We start from the raw sequence: 18981 nt of genomic DNA on the forward strand, positions 1-18981 counted from the left end.
TCTTTGTTCACTTTTCCAGGTGCGTGGCTTTGTGAGTGAAAGGCTTGCTCCTGCTTTATCACTAATATCCAAGCATTTGGCATTTTTGTTCTTTGATTTTTAACTCCACTGCAAACTAAGACCTGTACATCGGCCCCCATGTTATCTAGATTAAATTAGTAAAACGTCCTTGAAGTGTTCATAATGTTGGTAGCCAGTAAGTTTCAAGGTGTTTGAGTTTGGCATTTTCTAGCAGGCACTGCCGTGTACCCAGCAAAATAAATATCATAAGCATGTTTCTGTATCATCATTACATCTGGCTGCAACCTGAAAAAGCATCATGGAAATAGCGAACTCAAGAAGCTGTTTCAGTATCATCTTTGAAGTAGAGGCATTGAGCATGTTCACATTGTCCACCTGCCTACCACGGCTTCCCATGGTATCAATGGACTGATGTTCGCACCAACTGCTTGCTATGTGACACTCAAGTTTCTCAAGGCTTTGCATCATTTTTATCTCACAAGTGTGGCCTCTCCTTGATCCCAGTTATTGTGCTAGCGATAGCTTGTTGGGTTTCCGTTGACTTCTGCCATTGAGTATTTTTCTGTCACTGAGACTTGGAGCAATAATGTCTCACAAAAGCTGGGAAACCAGATGTATACCACAAGTGTGAATAAGCACCTGCTTATATTTCACAACTGACTTGACAATGGAGGCCTCAAGGCCCTCACGTAATTTCCATAGTTTTTTTCAAGAATTACTTGCACAATGGGCAGTGGCAGCTCCTCTTAATGGGCTGAGGAGCCAACCCCCAATCCCCTTGTTTTCTGGCCCGTTTCTTTTTACTCTACCAAGAGTGAATAAAAAACTATTATTTACTCTTGATATAATAACAATGCTGACCTCCTTTGGTGCGAAAACAGCCTCTGTCTAATGCATAGCACAGGTGCACAAAGGCGCCTACACTACAGTGGCAGTTTTCCCATTAGGACCCCGGGGCTATGCCTCCCTGCTTTGGTACACTAAGAGTGAATGATAATCTTTTGTTCACTCTTGGTATAAAAAGAAAATGCGGTCTACAAGCAGCCCTAGACAACTCGGCTAGAGTGAAGGCCCCTGCACCAGTCATCGGAGGTTATCCAGGGGTGGTGAAGCACCCAGCCCTGGCCTCAGACCCCTGGCACACCTCAGTACCTCCCTATCTGTGACATGTTGAAGCACCACAGGTAAAGTTAGTCACTCACCAGTCACCCCACCCTTTCCCAACTCGTCACAGAGTTGGGAAAAGGTGGGGTGAATGAGCAGAGACTCAAAACTCGAATCTGCGACTGCGTAGGGTTGAGGTTTCAGTTTCAAGTGACTAAAGCTGACAGAAGCTGCAGGAATCCAAACGGGACCTGCACAGACAGCAAGGTAAGTGAAAAATGCTTTTAAATACTGTGTATTTATGTGTGAGAGTGTGTGTCCATGAGAGTGTTTGTATACGTGAGTATGTCTGTGTGCCTATGTGTGTATGTGTGAGTAAAAGTGAGAGTGTCCGTGAAGGAGTGAGTCAAGTGAGGACGATGAGTGATGTAAATAGTGAGTACAAGTGGGAATGATTGAGTCAGGGAGAATGTTACTGTGTGAGGGAGTCTTAGTGAGTCAGAGAATGAGTGAGACAGAGTTAGCCAGTGTGAGAGTGAGGGAGACTGATTGAATCAGACTGAGTGAGTATGATTGTTTCTGAGTGAGTTTGAGGCAGAACGAGTGTAAATGAGTGAGTCTGAGTGAGTCAGAGTGAATCAGAGTGAGTATGACTGAGCAATTCAGTGAGATTGAGTGCAACTGAGTGAGGTTGACTGTGAATGAGTAAGACTGAGTCACAGTGAAACTGAGTGAGTCAGAATGAGTAAGACTGAATGGAACTGCGTGTGAATGAGTGAGACTGATTGAGTATGATTGAGTCATAGTGAGATTGAATCAGAATGAATAGGACTGCGTGATTCAGGGAGGACAGGTGAGTTATGAGGAGAATCAGAGAAATTAGGTGAGAATGTGTGAGACTGAGCAGGACTGAACGAGTCAGAGTGAGACAGAGTGAAACTGATTAGTCTCAGTGAGACTGGGAGAGTCAGAGTGACATTCTGTGAGTCAGAATGAATGGGACTGAGTGAGAATCAGTGGAACTGATTGAGTATGAGTGAGTCACAGTGAAATTGAGTGAATCAGAGAAAGTGGGACTGAGTAAATAAGGGAGAATGATTGAGTCATCTGAAGACTCAGGGAAACTAGATGAGAATGAGTGAGACTGAGTGAGAACGAGTGAGTCAGAGTGAGACTGAGTGAAACTGAGTAAAACTAAGTTAGACTAAATGAGTCAGAATGAGATTGGGTCAGTCAGAATGACTTAGAATGAGTGGGATTGAATGGGTCAGAATGAGAATGGGTGAGTCTGCATGAGTAAATGAAACTGAGTCAGAGTAAGTAAAAGTGACTGATGACTAAGTCCGAGTGAGAATACGTGAGAGGTTAAGACTGACTTCAGCAAGTGTAAGCAACCCCCTCGAACCCTCCAAGTAAGTGAGCCAGTCTTGTTTACTGGAATTCAAGCCAAGGATTACGCCTCACCACTTTTAATGGTCACCATCTGCCACTGCTGCACTAGCCTTCAGATAGAGATCACCAGGGCTGGAGAAATTTCATCCCTATTCTTGGGGCTCTGGCACACTTCTGTGCCTTCCCCATGTGTATGATGAAGGCGTCACAGCTAAAGGTAGACATGGGTGCTGCAGGCTTATGCCCTGCAGTGCCCATAGCTTCCTGTCAATCAACCTGTCATCCTACCCTTGCCCAACTCATCTCAGAGTTGGGAATGGGTGGGGAAACCTCAAATCTGCGGCTGCACAGGTTTGAAGTTTCAGTTTTTTGCCCCAGTGCAGAAAACTGAATTCAACACCATCCAAATGGGACCTGTAGCAAGGTAAGTACAAACATTTAAAGCTTTTAAATGTTGGGTGAGGTGCTTATGGGTAAGTGAGTGTGTTTGTGGGTAAGCAAATGTTTGTGAAAGACAGCATGTGAATGTGGTGTGTGTGTGTGTGTAAGTGTAAGTGAGAGAGTCAAAGGAGGTAGTCAGTGAGTGACAATGAATGCTAGGAAGAGTAAGTATGAATGTGAATGAATGATAGGGAGCTAAGGAGATTGACTGAGTGTTATTGTAAAACTCTGATAGAGAATGACAGTGAGTGTAACTATGAGGGAGAATGACAGTGAGCGTTACTGTGAGGGAGAATGGCAGGGAGAATAACTGTGAAAGAATGACAGTGAGTGTTACTGCGAGGGAGAATGACAGTGAGTGTAACTATGAAGGAGAATGAACATGAGTGTAACTGTGAGGGAGAATGCCAGCAAGGGTTACTGTGTGTAAGACTTAGTCACATTCTAAGTGACTTAGAATGAATTGGACAGACTGAGAATCATTGAGATGGATTTTGTCAGTTTGAGTCTGAATGAGTGGGAATGAGTAGGAATTAGTGATAATAATTGAGACTAGGTGAGTCAATGAGATTGAATTAATTAGAGTAAGATTTCTTGAGAATGAGTGAAAATTATTGGGACTAAGTGAGACTGACCGAGAATGAGTGTGACTGAGTGAGTCACAATCTGAGTCAAAGAATGAGTGAGACTGAGTGAGAGAACAAGTGAGACTGAGTGAGGCAGAGAATGAATGGGGCAGAGTGAGTTGAAGTGAGTGGGACTACGTGGAAACAAGTGAGACTTAGTGAGATTATAGGAGACAGAATGAGACTGAGTAAAAGGTGAGTCTGGGTGAGACTGATTAAGTGACAGTGTGCTGGGATGAGTGAGAATGGATGAGAATGAGTGAGGCTGAGTTAGACTAACTGAGAATGCGTGAGATTGAGTGAGTCAGAGTGAGAATGAGACCGAGTAAGAGTCAGTGAGTGAGTCAGAGTGGGATTGAGTGAGCCCCCTGGTACCCACTGAGAAGTTAGGCTCACTTACTGGAATTTGAGCCAAAGATTATGCCCCACCACATTTAAAGGTTACCAACCATCACTGACTGTAAAAAGCTAAGTGACTTTGCAGACTCTTTGTCTGTAAGATTTGGATGTGTAGCTGTGGTCTCTACAGAGAAACAAGAGACTTCAACGGGTAATACTGAATGTGGTTACTTTTGTCTGTCCTCTGGCTGTGCCACAGCATATGCAGATATAAGTGAGAAAAGTGGTTCTTCAGATTCTTTCCTGCTTGCTGGAATTTAAGTCCTCAAATATTGATTTTCCAAAGGATTGTTTGGTGCTGGCAAGAGGTAAAACCTACATGCTAAACAATTTAGAAAAATTGTGAGTTCCATTAGAGCACCTGAGTGAAGTGCCTCAATTCAATTAAGTTCTTGACTATTCTCCCGACTGAAGAAAAGTTCAATTTTCAGAAAGAAAGTTTATCACTTTGAGGAGAACCTCTCAACTTTTAAACACATTTGTACATTAGCTATTTTCCTAAAAGCAGCCTTTCACCAGTGCATGTCAATAAGCAAGGTGAATTATTTGCCTCGTTTCTGATAGTTTGTGGAATGATATAAAACACACCTGCGAGGAAGGCATGATGCACTTCATGTGATTCAAGTCTCAGCAAATGGACAGAGTGCACTGTCAAGAGGCCCAGTTCAGAGAAATATGAAATTCCACTGTTTCTTGGTGGAATGTAACAAATCATAGATTTGAGAGCAGTGTTGGTGTCAGGAAAGGAAGAGTCCCATACTCAAATATTTAGCCAAGACCATTAAAATATGCTCACAGCTAGGTTTCTCCAGTTCTTAGTTTCGCAGATTTATTCAAATAACAAGGTTATCACAACGGAAAGCAAATGTTAATCATTATCGGGGAATTAGAATAAATCAAATCATAATGCTATATCCTAAATGGAGTAGTACCTTGAGTAACCAGCCTTCTCTACATACAATTAAACAGCAATTTTCTCTGTTTCGAACAAAGCTACTAAATAGAATAAGAATGTGAGCAGTGGTTGTTAAATAAAAAGCATTTCTGAAATGAGCAAAATGTAAATATATATATAAAGTGTAAAGTCTCTGAATGTCAAAAGCAAAATATCTAAATGTCTAAAGCAAAAAAATCAAAACTCTATCCTAATGGCAAAATGTTTGCAGATCCTTTATAACATTTTATACAAAGACAGCACAGATTTACAAGACTTATTATGTAGAGAACTGTTACCAAAATATTACTTGCGTAGCAAACTAATACATATGTTAATTTTAAAACACATACTTGTAAATGATTTGCATTGGACAGAAGTGTGAGAAATGCAATGTAAAACAATGGATTGTTCTCACATTCAACAAATTTAGCAGCGGAGGGTTAGCTGATTAACCTTCAAGCTGTTTCAAATACATCCTCTTGAGTAATGAGCTAAAAATGATACTTTTGCAGCTACACAGGCATGTACGCCGAGCCATGATTTTCTATAAAGCAAATAAAAAGAAGTGCACAAAATGTAAGAATGCACTTTCAGTAATGCGGCCTCGTGCGCCCTGATTATCCTATCTGAAGCAACCCAATATTATGCATTATTTTTCTACTGCAAAAGTAATTTTCCACATGTGATGAGACTATTAGCATGTGCTGTTGAGCCCAAATCATGTCGCCCTACAAATAACTTTGCTATGTTTGGTTTGTTTTAGGTTCATAGCTGTCTCCATTCCACTAAATTACAACCGCCGCCAAGTTGACAACCGCCAGCTCTTTCTCCTTTCCACCACTTGGATATTTTCATTTGCTGTTGCATCGCCTGTCATCTTTGGACTCAACAATGTCCCAAACCGGGACCCTACTATATGCAAACTGGAGGATGACAATTTTGTTATCTACTCTTCCATTTGTTCCTTCTTCATTCCTTGCCCCATCATGTTGGTACTCTATTGTGCCATGTTCAATGGCCTGAGGCGCTGGGAAGAGGCTAGAAAGGCTAAGTTAAGGAGTCACATGAACCCAGAAGGGAAGCCGCCATGCCCACCGTTGCTCTTCGATAGGAGCCCAAGTGACAGTAGACTGGAGGACTTAAGTATCTACAGTCATTCAGAATGCCCATTCCCCCGGGCTTATGTGGAAAATGGCCATGGCATACAGACAGTGGCATACCCCGAACTGAAGTATACACCCCACCCTGTACCGCAAAGGAAGCAAGCCAAAATCTGTGGCCGGGAGAGGAAGGCGATGAAGGTGCTACCTGTTGTTGTTGGTGAGTGAGCATTTGATCGCACTAAATCTCATGTCCACTGCTACCAATACATGTACTGCATGATCTGTAGAATGACTATAAATCTACTTTAATGAGCCAATAGGGTTGCTGCTACTGGTAAAATACAAGACGGTTCAATCTAGTCTAAATCAATCTAGGTGCATATTTAGACATTTGGGCTATGGAAATTGATATTGGAATTGTGAAATGGGAATTTTGTAATAGAATATGTACATATTAATGGCACTGAAATTCATGGTATTTTACATTCTGAAAGGAATATTTTAAAACAGAGAATTGTGACTCAGACTTGAGTTTTAAACTAGGTCCACTAACTACTTGTGAAGTACATGTCAACAATTTGCCTTGCTCATGTTAAGAAAGAAAGAAATGTTGAATTATGAAAAATCTCAATTTCTGGTATGGAATAACCCCTTCAATGATCACACATTCCAACTTTTGAGGCCAACCAAAGGTAATGCATAAGTGACCAAACACAGCACCACCGCTCATTTGCTGATGACGGTGCTTAATTTGGTTGTAGGTGGGGCCCACTAGCACTCATGTTAGGAGACCGACATAGAGACTTATTTTTACCCAACAAGCTTTGATCCAGAGTTAGAGAAAGAAAACACAAAAGGAGGAATGTAGGAGGGAGAGAAAGGCAACAAAAATATTGAGAAGGGGGGTAAGAGAGGTAACAAATTAACCTGCAAGAGTGTGACAAAGTGTCAGTGAGTTTCTGGTGGTGGATTAAATGGGCATGAGGTGGAATCAAGGCTATGCTTTTTTGAAATTCGACTTTCAACAGTGCCTACCATAGGTTTCTGAGCAAAACATTGGGTTTGGTACTTATTCTTTTACAAATTAAACACTGCCTCTGCATTTGGGTCCCCCAGGGGAGAACAAGCAGCCTTGCACTCATCATCATTCTATGTATGCATGCACTTGGACCTCCATAGACGCATGGCCTTTGACCCTCCAATGCTACTGCATCTGAACAGATATTGACTCAAACCATTCGAAAGTATGAAGTAGCATTGGGAAAGTTGGTCTCGTAAAATACTAGCACTATGATAACATCATTTTCTTTCCTTGATAAATTCACTGATTGCCTCTTTCTTTGATAACTTAACTACGTGCCCCTTTTATTAATAAGCCACACATTACAATATGGTAAATACTAACTTTAACTCCTGATTTCCCAAAGGAAATGTTAAATTAATCCCACAGCCAATTGTGTTCGGACTGGTTTATAGGGCAATCAGGCAGTTCCTGGAGGGCTGGATTGACAGGTCAGTGTGTAGGCTGTATTTTGGCTGCTTGTTGGCCTGTTTTATGGTCAGCTGGACTTGTTTTTACTGTTGATTTTCCTGATATTAAAATAAACATTGCCCGCAGCAAGCACAACTCCACAAGGTCTTCTATATCTTGTGAACTTGTACTGTCAGCATGTCTGTACAAGTTCAGAAATGCCCATATTTGCAAAATGGGGAGCTTTTCAGCTATCTGACTTGCTAATCGGGCCCCTTTTTTTTGGATCCCAGGCACATTTTCTAGCTCAGTCCGATGTTGCCCTCAATAACCAAATGTAAGATGTCTTCTACATTTCATGCAATGTTTCTCCTTCTCTCCTGAGTAAATATGTTGATTAAGCTGCCTCTTTGTTCTCTTTGACTCTGCTGCTGGGCCAGTTCTTACTTCTGATTGGCTAGCTCCAAAGTATGTTGTTGGCACACAACTTTTTTCTTTGTGTCATGTCTCCCTTTTCTACAACTTAGATACTCCCTTGTTAAATCCCGTAATTTCCAGGTATCTGTCTTGTGAGATTTTCTGTGTTCTACGATGTCTGTCATGTGTGCAATATCATTACTAATAGATATATTAATGTAAAGTCCTATAACAGTATGGTTGTCACACCCACCTTCCATTCCAATTGTACCAACAGGTGGTGGCCCAGACCTCCTCCATGGCACAAAATCTTCCATCTTCATTGTTCAATGAGTACTTTACCAATTTATTCTTATGATCCAGCATGTCTGGTATCTTCTGCACCCCTTTAACTTTCAGCATGTCTTTTGTATTCAGCATGCTTTTTGTATTCAGTGGTACATATTAGTATCGCCTCAATCAACATAGATTCAGATGCAGTGTTAGAAAGATCGACTGATTCCAGTGTGCCAGTTGGGCCAAGGAGAGTAATATGCTTGTGATACTTAATTCATGTGTTGGATTATTGGTACGGGCAGGTAAGTACCTACGCTTAGCAATGGGCTACTAACCTCCACTTAGGTCCAGTTAGGTCTCAATAAATTAAACCCAGCTCAACCCTTGGTAGGTTGGCAACGAGTGACAAGGATTAACTTAGGAGACATATGTGTAAAGCATTTAAAAGTCACAAAACAGTAAATAAGTAAAACACAAAAAAATCCAACACCAATTCATAAAAATATAATATTTTTACCTTTGAAATAACACCAAAACATTAAAATCGGCTAAGGGGAACCGGAGATATGAATTTTTAAAGAATTCTTGCTTTTTAGCACTTAAAAACAAGTAGCGCCAATCTGGTCATCTGGTCGCACCTTGGCCGGGGCACAGTCAAAGTTTGAGTTCGACCGCGATGGAGCCCTGCTCGGCTACAGCCTGCAGGAGGCCTCGGTCAAAAGTTTACCTTTGGACTTAGTCGTTTTCTTGAAGATTTTCTTCAGCGAGACCAAGTCGCCAGTCCTATCCGACCTCCTGGACCTCTTCCTCGGATACATGTCACGGTAGCCCTCGGTGGAGATTTTTCCCCTTCAGACTTACTCGTTTTCTCAAGATGAAAATCCTTTGACCGGAGCACATCTGAATCTTGAACTGACGTCCGGGAGCCCTCTTTGGATACATTGCCTGGAGGTCCTGTTCAACTCCCTATGTTTGGACTTAGTCACTTTTTCGGAGATTTTCTTCACCGAAACGAACCTGCAAGTCAGGCCAGGTCGCAGTTGAGGCAAGCCGGCTAGAGTTGCTGCAGCGGGTTGGTCCCTTAATGGAGCTTTTTTCCAAAAGTTCCCCAATCTTCTGGATCTTCTTCCAGATGTTCCTTTAAGGTTCTTTTAAAGGCCACAGCTCACCCCAAGGTTCCAGAAGCTCCGCGATTCTCCTTGAGGGTGTGGACTACTACTCCTGCACCTGGCACAAACTCCTTTTTGGCCACTGGACAGTTGTCAGCTGGTCAGTTTCTTCAGGAGTTTGTGCAGGGGATTCTGGTTAGCAAGTTTTCGGCTGCAGCAAACAGGGAGTTCCTCCTTGAACCAGTTGAAGCCAGGCAAAGTCCTTCTTGTGGTTAAGCCCTAGTTTGCAGCTTGTGCAGTCTGTCAGAATGCAGTATCCAGGTGAAGGTCAGGGGTCCAGCAGGGCAGTCCTTCTTCTTCTGTAGTTCTTCCTTGTTGAAATCTGGTAGGGATCTGAGGTGTGGGTGCAGGTCTGCCAGTTTTATCCTTGCTCCTGGGTGAAAAACAGGGGGTTCCTGTTCCTCCAATCAGGTGCAGTGGCCTTCCCTCTGTGATGACCACTTCCTGGGAAGTGTGGCAAATATCAATCCCATGGAGCAACATTCCTCAAACATCCATCATAGCTGAAAGTTATTTTTGGAGCCCACCCACTGGTGTGGCTAAAAATCTTAAAAACACCCTTCTCCTGCGCTCTCCTAATCTAATCAGGGGGCACCTAATTGTCTGGGTTTGCAGGATGTGAGGGAGGTGCTGGGTTGCGTCAAATGTCCTTCCCTGGCTTTGAAGACCAGTTTGGCAATCCTCCCCCCTTCCTGCTTCCCCATCTGCTGAGGGAAGATCTCTTCCCCCAGGCACATCACTTTGTGTTGAGCCAGGCCACTTCACACCTCATCAAGGCATCCTGGCTAGGCTGACAGAGGCTGGCCAATCAGAGCAAAGCAGCAAAACACTGCAAGGCTGAAGTTGGCAACTTTTCAGGGAAAGTTTAAACCTCTTTACCTGAACAAGTTATATTAAATCCAAAAATTGTAAGTTGTAGGATTTATTATAACAATTCATTTGGTACCAAACTTAAGGTATCTGATACTTAAGGAGACTTTAGAAATTAAAATAAAGTCTCCCAATTCTAGCCTATGGAGGCCATTCACTACAATGAGGGGAAAACAAATTTGGCTGTTTTAACTCTTATTAAACTATTTGTACAAGGTCCTGCTTATAGTTACATGGCACCCAGCCCTATGGGCACATAGGGCAACCTTAGGTGTGACTAATATGTAAAAATATGGTAGTTTAAAGCTTTGGAACTACTTTTAATTCCAAAGTCGAATGTGCATGTAACTTTAATTTAAAAGCAGCCAGCAGGGCATGCCTGCCTTTAAAATGACACTGGGCACCTCAGCAGTGCACCTATGGGGGCACCACGTATGCTGGGGTCCCTAAACCTACATGCCCTACCATATACTAGGGACTTATAAGTAGGTTGACATAGCCAATCATAATTAGCCTAATTTGCATACTGATTTTACACAGAGCACCGGCCCTGGGACTGGTTAGCAGTACCCAGGGCACCATCAGAGTCAGGAAAGCACCAGCAAAAAGTGAAAAATGGGGGCAAAAAGTCAGGGGTCCTCTGCAATCAGCCCTGTTTTCTCACAACATGTATTTGCTGCTCCTTTACCCTTCTGGTTGCTATTCTGTTGCTTGTCCAGGACTTCCTCCACTGGCCCCTTAACTGACACGGTTTTGGTAGATTATCCTCACTCAGACTTGGTCTCGACTGCTTCAAGATTACTCTTAGATGGCCCTTTTGATAAACAGGTGCCTTCTACCCTGCTTCTCTAGTGGCTGCTGGTCCTGCGGCAAACCCTACTTTGGGCTTGTCCAGGATTCCACCGGGGTAAAAAATTATTGTTTCTTTGGTGACAAATGCAGTCCTGTGAGCGCTTCACTGTGTGGGATTGAGAGGCTCAAATTCTTTTCAAACCTGATTGGCTTGGGAATATGTATTTGGGATATAGCTTTTCCCCATTTTTTGAAAATCACTTTCCATTTCTTTTCCTTTCTCTATCCACTTGAGCCCTTTGATAGCACATCAGAAACTTGATAACTAAACTTACAAAGAGATACGCCTAGGCCGATGAACCTTTTGACAACGTTCGGAGACTTTCCAGTATGAGGTATCTTTCTGGCATCACAAAATCAATATCTCAATAACCCAATCAATCTTTTAGTAACTAATCAACAAGATAATCAATGACATTTAATATTAACCACAGAAATCCAGTTAAGTGTTAGGATATTTATTCCCTATTGATTACAATCTAATAGTCATCTCTGTTAATCTCATTAGCAATCAATCTCATTAGTAACTCTTCAGATACATAATTTGAACACAGTTAATCAACACATAGAGAATATTCATTAAGCATTTACACATCATTAATAAGAAGCAGTTTAGCAAAGTCTCAGAGTACAAGATTCAACAAAGCAAGAACCCAGTCATTTGTCTTTTTGCGTCAGATTTTAGTGAGCACCTTAACTAACCTTGAATTAGCACCGGCATGTTGGGCTTCATGCAAAACAATTTAGCAAACAAAAATTTGGAAAAAATATGCCTATGGCCACTACCAAAGAGCAGTTGGTACCTAGAAAAAAAAGGCAAACAGACAAATACAATTTTCATTGGATAGTTACCTATCCAACAAATCAGCAAACAGCATCAGTCTTCGTCCTCAGGACATCAGTCGATTCACCATCAACAAGGATAGGACATGGCAAAGTCTCAGTATGGCATAGCTAAAGAATAAGACTCTTCCCTCATATGGAGGCGAAGCTAGCATCAGTAAGGACTTAGAGGATGGTTGAAGTATCAGGAAGAATAAACAGCAAAGGCTCAAAAGAGCAATGGCAAAGTATGGCTTAAGGCAAAATGTCAGAATAATGGCAAAAGTATCCCAATAATGGCTAATAATGGCAAGGAATGGCGAAGGATGGCTGATTTCTCCTCGGGTCATGCGGTTATATCAAAACTATCGTACTAGCCCTTAATTCCCCATTGGATAATATTTGGTGCATCATTATCTCTGTCCAATAATTCTCCACACGCTTTACTAGAATTTTCCACAGAACACAGTTCTCATGCAGTTGATTGGCTCAGTTAATTGACGTCTTCATCAGGTGGAATGTCAGGTAAGAAAAGTTACACTTTATGCTCCAGTCAGTAGTCCCATTGTTTTCTCCTACTCCAGACAGTCTTGTACCTGTTACGAATTACACTGTTGCATTCAGCAAGAATGTCTCCTTGAGCAAGTCGGGTCCCATGAGAAAGAATTTACTACGGCTACACACACATATCTCTAGCTTCTGGAAAAGTACAGGTTTGTGTCCTTCAGGAAGACAGCACATTGCACATTAGAAATACACAGTTTAATATGAGACCAGGCAGCTAGGCCCAGACCCTCTCTAACTAAGGCCTATGGTTTAATTTAGCAAAACCCCAATACATGACTTTAATCATAATATGCTAATACAAATCCATACGTTAGTACATTCTTAATTCATCATTAATAAGTTTCATTAGTCTTCATATACACTTTGGTGGCCACTCCCCGTGGGCACATTTCAGATGCATGCATTATTTCCTACGTTAACACATTTTCTATGCAGCTTCATTACAGAATATATTGCAAGCTTTTCATGTTAATATTGATTTTAAAGGACACACTCCAACACCTTGATTACTGAAACATTCTTTCTACTTCAGCTCAAACAGCTCTTAGAAGACTCTCAGAAACCTTTCATCGCAACCTGCCCAACTTTCTCACCAGCTCTTGGTCTCTGCAGGAAGTGTGCTTCCTTCTGCTCTGATTGGCTGAATGGCTGCAAATTCCAAACGCAATTTTGTATTTGAAAAATTAGATTTCTCTCTGCATGGAACATACTGTGCTCAGGCTCTCTTGTGGACTTCTGCATCACCACAAAGGGGATTGACCTGATGCAAGGAATTAGCAGACGGATGAGCCCAATAGATTTATCACTGTCCTTCAGCCTTCTTGATGAGGTCATTCTGCTATCCTGCATTTACTAAAGATGCTGCAGACATTGGAAGCCACAGAGGACAGACACTGCGCAGAGTAATAAAAACCAGTCTCCATGATCCAAGCATGCAGAAATACCTCCACGTGGTCTCAACTGCAAATTCACTAACATTTTCCGGGAAAGCACTGACTCTCGTACATTTCTACCATCAACTTTGGAAAGCTTTTTCAATTCCCAAAATGGTTAAATCTGCATCTATGCGAAGACATAAAATTAGGACAGATGTACTATATTTATGAAGTATCGGGCCACCGATTTTTATGGCGAGCCTGCGATAGCATGTGCTAACATATGCGTATTGCTGGCAAAATGCTGTTGTAGTTAGAAAAGGGCTTGGATCCTGCCCGTAGCTTACCATTTGTTGGCTTCCATGTCCTCATAATTCGTCCACTTCAGATCTGGCAACATTTCTGTTCCTTTTTGTGGAGAAAGGGACAAGCACTGATTGATTTAACTTAATAAATGCCTGTCCCCTGCTCCTGACGTGATTGAGGTGTTATTTTCTTCTTTTAATTTCTAGTGCCCTGCAACCAGGAGGTGCCTATTCATTTCGGATTAATGTACTTTACCAGGAGGTTTGAGTTAACTGTATTTACCCCCAAAGTGCAATTATCAAGCTGTGGTGAATATGCCTGGCTCTTCTTGCCCGCCGCGAACATGCGTCTGGAAGCCGGGTCGGAGCAAACGTATTATTTTAAAAAAAAATTTTAATTTGTTCTCTTCTGTGCCACGATATGTATTATTAACTGTTCACCCTCTCTTTTATAAACCAGCTACTCCTTTAATTACACATTGCCAGTATCTCTACCTTTAACCTGTATAGTGCTCTGCTAACTTTTGGGTAGGTTTGCACTATACAATCATCACATATATACACACTTGGAATGTGTATTGTGGTCTCAGTGTTCTGAATGTTGTTCCTGAGCAGACTCATGATTGATTTCATGCAATCCTCATCTACATGAGAGTCATCAGTCCCTCTTCTCACTGGCGCTGATGGACTTAGCTCCGTTTACAACCCTATCCTTTACATTTATACCTCTGTTTATGTCTCTACAGACAGCAGTGACGTATTCCCTATGATGCTCTAACTAGTTATTTTTGTTTCCTGTTAGCATCCTCCATTGTGGTAATATATTTATCACATCCTACTATTGTAGTCTTGACACAGTACATATCTCACTACAAAAAGAAATAATTATCATATGTCAAATATTTCAGTGCAAAGCATTCTTCATTTTTGATTTATGTGCGCAGGTTCCCTATCTATATAGATCTGCACTTCGGAGCATCGCACTGCAACACCAGCTTTACCATCATCAGCCACATCCATCATTCTGCCTCACACTACATTAACAGCACTTCTGCATCACACTGTACTGAAAGGATTAATACATTAGGCAGTGATACAGAACCATTAGTATCACTGCATCACAGTGCACCATAAAAGCAACTGCAACACACTGCTCTAGAAGCACAATTGCATCACAGTACCCCAAATGCATCATAACACAACAATGAAGAACAAAGAGGTTTTAGTTGGAAAGCTTGAATTAATTTTAAACACTGGTAATTATTCTGTGCCACATTACAGACAACTGGATTTTTTCTCTCTGTGCCACTAGAGATAGGGACCAACCTTTTGTAAATCAACCCTTGACTTGCTCTAATTGAAACTGTCCTACTGAACTAGCAGGCCAGGTCGCCTATGAACAGGAATACATGCAATCCCAGACCAGTTGTGGCCTTTTTGGGCCTAATCAGTGAGGTGCAGAATGAAGCCAGTTGCACACCTAGCTCATACCGATCACACTTAGGGCATCTCACAGAGAAGAGCAAACAAGTGACAGATGAAATGCTTAAATTAACTACAGTAGCTGGTAATTACTCCAGGCGACATTCCAGCCCACCATTTGCTCACGGTGCTACTTATCTGAAACAGCCAAAAAGAACAGTCCAGCTGAACTGTCAAGATACATCCCTTCAGAACAGAAACAAATGCACCCACAGCCCACAACAACAATATCAACAACAATGTGATGGATGTAATGTATGTATTATTTTTTGCCCAACAGGCCACCTCGGTTGGGGCCAAGCTATATGTAAATCAGCCTTGGCCTTACTCCAATGGCAACAGTCCAGCCTCAACTGCCAGGCCAGGTCCTCCCTGATCTGGAATACAAGCAACTGATTCCTGTGGCACAGTGAGCACGGGATGCTGAAATGCTTGAAATACTCTCTCCCACTGGCGATTGCTTGGGGCCACATCCCAATCAATAATTTTGCGCCCTCCATGCCACCTCAATTTGGACCCAGTGATATGCAAATCAGCCTTAACCTGCTCTAATGAGAACAGTAATTACCAGTGGCTGGAATTAATTTAAGTATTCCATTCAATACTTTTTTGTATACTTTAGTATGTCCCCCGAAGTGGGACTGGTATGGCCGAACGTGGCCTGTTGGGTGACACCCTTGTAGATGGGAGGGCGCAAATGTAGCACAGTCATCACTCTTCTTTGAACTTCTCACTGCTCACTGTCAGTTTTTTTCTACACCTTCTCTGCTATTGTCAGGCTGACAGACAAGTAACACGTTGCTGGGTTTTCCCTTCCTTTGTAGGAGAATCCACATTTCATTGTACATTGTGTTGTTTCATTCCTTCGTCTGTAGGAAAGTCCACATGTTCCATTGCACACTGTGTTCTTTTGTTTATCAATTTTAGATAATCATTGAAGGCAGAAAATAGTAACTGCCATTTCTGTTGGTTTATTCACGTTAACGGTGGCAATGTGTGTGTCTTAGTTCTCTTCATAATTGCTCTTTGTGCTCTGGTTGTGCCAGAGTTAGTGGGTAGGTGATAAAAGCTCCCCTGAAATATTGACACTGTAAAGAATAATCCAAGCAGTAGCTGAGGTCATTTTCGAACAGCCCTGAGCTCCCAGACCTTCTGTTTCAGTGGGCTCAGCATCCCCTTTTATGCGCACAGCACCTCCCGAATCGGCACATCTCTCCAATCTGCATCTTCTCAGGACCCCTGTCCAGTCTCTTTTCTTGAGTCGCTATTCTCCCCCATACACACACACACGCGTATTATTAGCTAAGCGGAACAACAGAAGGCTTTGGAGATGACGAAATTTAAAGATCACCAGTTCTATTCCTAGAAAGACCGGCTTGTTGTCGTCACTGGGTGATAATGCACAGTCTAAAGTGAGTTTTCTTCACCTTTCTAACACAAGTGCAAAGATGACCTCCAGATTTTTCAGTATTGAAAGGTGCCTCAGAGTAATACTTCTATCATGCGCTGCCCTCTTTAGTTTATATGCTAGGGGATGTCCATGCTAGCAGCAACAGCCGAAGCTTTAGGAACAATAGTAAGGAAGCAGCAGTGATGGCAGCGAACACCTGTGCCCCAAGCGAGGGGATGTAACAAACAACACCGCAACACCAGCGGTCGCATAACAACACATGGAGGTGTTTTTGTTTGTAATTACACTCAGCACTTACACTGGTGCTCCCTCTTTGTGAGCCTGTTGCCTGTTGTCCCTTTCATCCCCTTCATGTTGTCTCTTTTTCATACACTCTGTCTGCTCCTCTCTCTGGAGTTCATTCACCACTATATATACAAACTACCTATACCTCTCTGTCTTTCTGTCTGTCTATTCTGTGAAGCTCTCACCCCTATCTATTCCCCATGCCACATAATTTCACTACACTATTACACTACACATCACACAAGTCCACAACACACAATTCCAGAACTCCCAAATTGCAGTCCAACACATATAGTTCCACTACACACCACGTACATCCACTCCACCCAAAACAGTTAAAAGCTATTCTCATTTACAACACCAGTAGCTATAACTCCAACAAAGGCGAGGCTTGTTGCATTGCAAATGCTTGTTTATGTTTATTATGACAGTAGCACTATTTGCCCTTTGCTTTTGCGGGAAACAAATGCAAAACTCTAGTTGATATTTTGTGATACATATTTTTACATCTTGACATGCTGTGCTCTTTATACACCTTTAAATTTTCCACAAGGAATAAAAGGATGAAAACCAGTGGAACAACAGTACTGTAGAAGCTTAGAAAGAAGCTCTCATCCTATATTGAATAAAACAGGATAAAAAGTGATTCAATTCGGGATGAAATGCAGTCTTGGTTTAAAAAGGGCAGTGCTACTTTCAGATTGTAACATGTTGACAGGCATCAGTGTCTGACGATGCATTTGGAGGAGTACTGTGGCCACCTGGTCGCTTTGCTGAAATGGCCAAAAAGCAATTGATGTTACAATAATGAACACAGCAGTGGGATGTACTACCCCTCTACCACCACTACCAAACTTCGATCAATGCCTGCTGAAAGCCTCCTGTAGAGATGGACAGTGGCCGAGATTCTGCTTTCTCCTGCGTCAACCACAGCACTGACAGGCGGAATTAGGGGGCAATACGTACTACAAGATGCAGACCCTTACAGCGAAGGTGGATGGTTGGCAAAGGGTGTAGGTGGTGGTCTGTGTGAGCTCTAAACTGCTGGGTGTCCACTTGTTCCTTTCTGTGGATAAGATGTGGGTAGGAAGAAGGGGTAACCTCAGCGGTCTCCCTGGAAAAACAGGGAGGATAAGTTGTTTCATGGCACGTATAGAACAGCGTGTATCCTGAGGCTCCTACTCCCTGGACTGATTGTGCTTAATACCCCAGGGTGGTGGAATCCTACAGACTTTCCAGTGCGAAGGGGGTCACTCTAAGAACCCTTTGCCAAAGGGCAGTGAGTATTCAATGACCTACTGTTCTGCATTACAACGTTGCATGACATCTTGGCATGATTGAGCATCGGAATGGATGTAGATCTGCTGCTGTAGCAAAGTAGTGCCCCCCCCTCATTACTCCACCCCCTGCCACTGGCAGGTGGACTCTTTTACTCCGGTGGAAAACCAAGCCAGGGGTTGGGATCACTACATAAAGTCTCTCTCTGGGACGAATTGCAAAATCCCATGCAGGGGCAGTCATTGTTGGGTGGAATTAATGCATGAAGTGGAGCTCCATAGACTGAGGGGCTCATTAAGAGTTTGGAGGTCAAACAAGCCGATCGGCAAACTCGTAGGGAGGAGACCGCCGCAGAGCTGGTGGTCCCCCCACCACCCTTCTGGGTCCATTACGAGGTTTACACTGATGTGACCGGCGGAAACCTCTGAAATCAGAGGTTTCCATTGGTCAGCCCAGCGGAAACAGTGCAGTTGCATTGGCCCCAGCTCCACATGGAGCCGAGGCCAAAGCTCTCACAAAGAGGGAGCCTCCGGCACCCTCAGAATGCGCACTGTGCAGAGCAGACAGTGCACATTCTGAGGCTGCTGGGCAAGGGGGCCCCAGTGGTGCCCACAACATGATTGTGGGCTGCGCAGGAGCCCCCGGTGGTCTCCTGCACTGTGTTTTCGCCAGCCTTTCCATGGCAGGGTCAGCACCATGGAAAGGCTGGAGAAAACTGGACTCCTGATCAGCGGATTTTAGCGCTGCTGCGGCTGACCATAACTCTGAACGCCACCATGCCACCTGGAACCATGTTCTTGGCGGGAAAGCAGTTCCCTGGATGTCTGACTGTCAGGGTTATAATGTAGCAGTCGGACTGCTTAGAGTGCGGCGGTCCG

At 42.9% G+C, this 18981-nt stretch overlaps 1 protein-coding gene across 1 annotated transcript in view; it reads left to right on the forward strand.

Moving 5' to 3' along the window:
- DRD4 (dopamine receptor D4) overlaps positions 1-18981 on the forward strand; it is a 298719-nt gene that overhangs the window by 239833 nt on the left and 39905 nt on the right. Inside the window, exon 3 of the mRNA XM_069223090.1 lies at positions 5684-6240. Within this exon, the coding sequence (XP_069079191.1) occupies positions 5684-6240 (557 nt within the window). The remainder of the gene's footprint in view (positions 1-5683; positions 6241-18981) is intronic.

The sequence above is a fragment of the Pleurodeles waltl genome, chromosome 3_1 (assembly GCF_031143425.1).
Source record: "Pleurodeles waltl isolate 20211129_DDA chromosome 3_1, aPleWal1.hap1.20221129, whole genome shotgun sequence".
NCBI lineage: Eukaryota > Metazoa > Chordata > Amphibia > Caudata > Salamandridae > Pleurodeles > Pleurodeles waltl.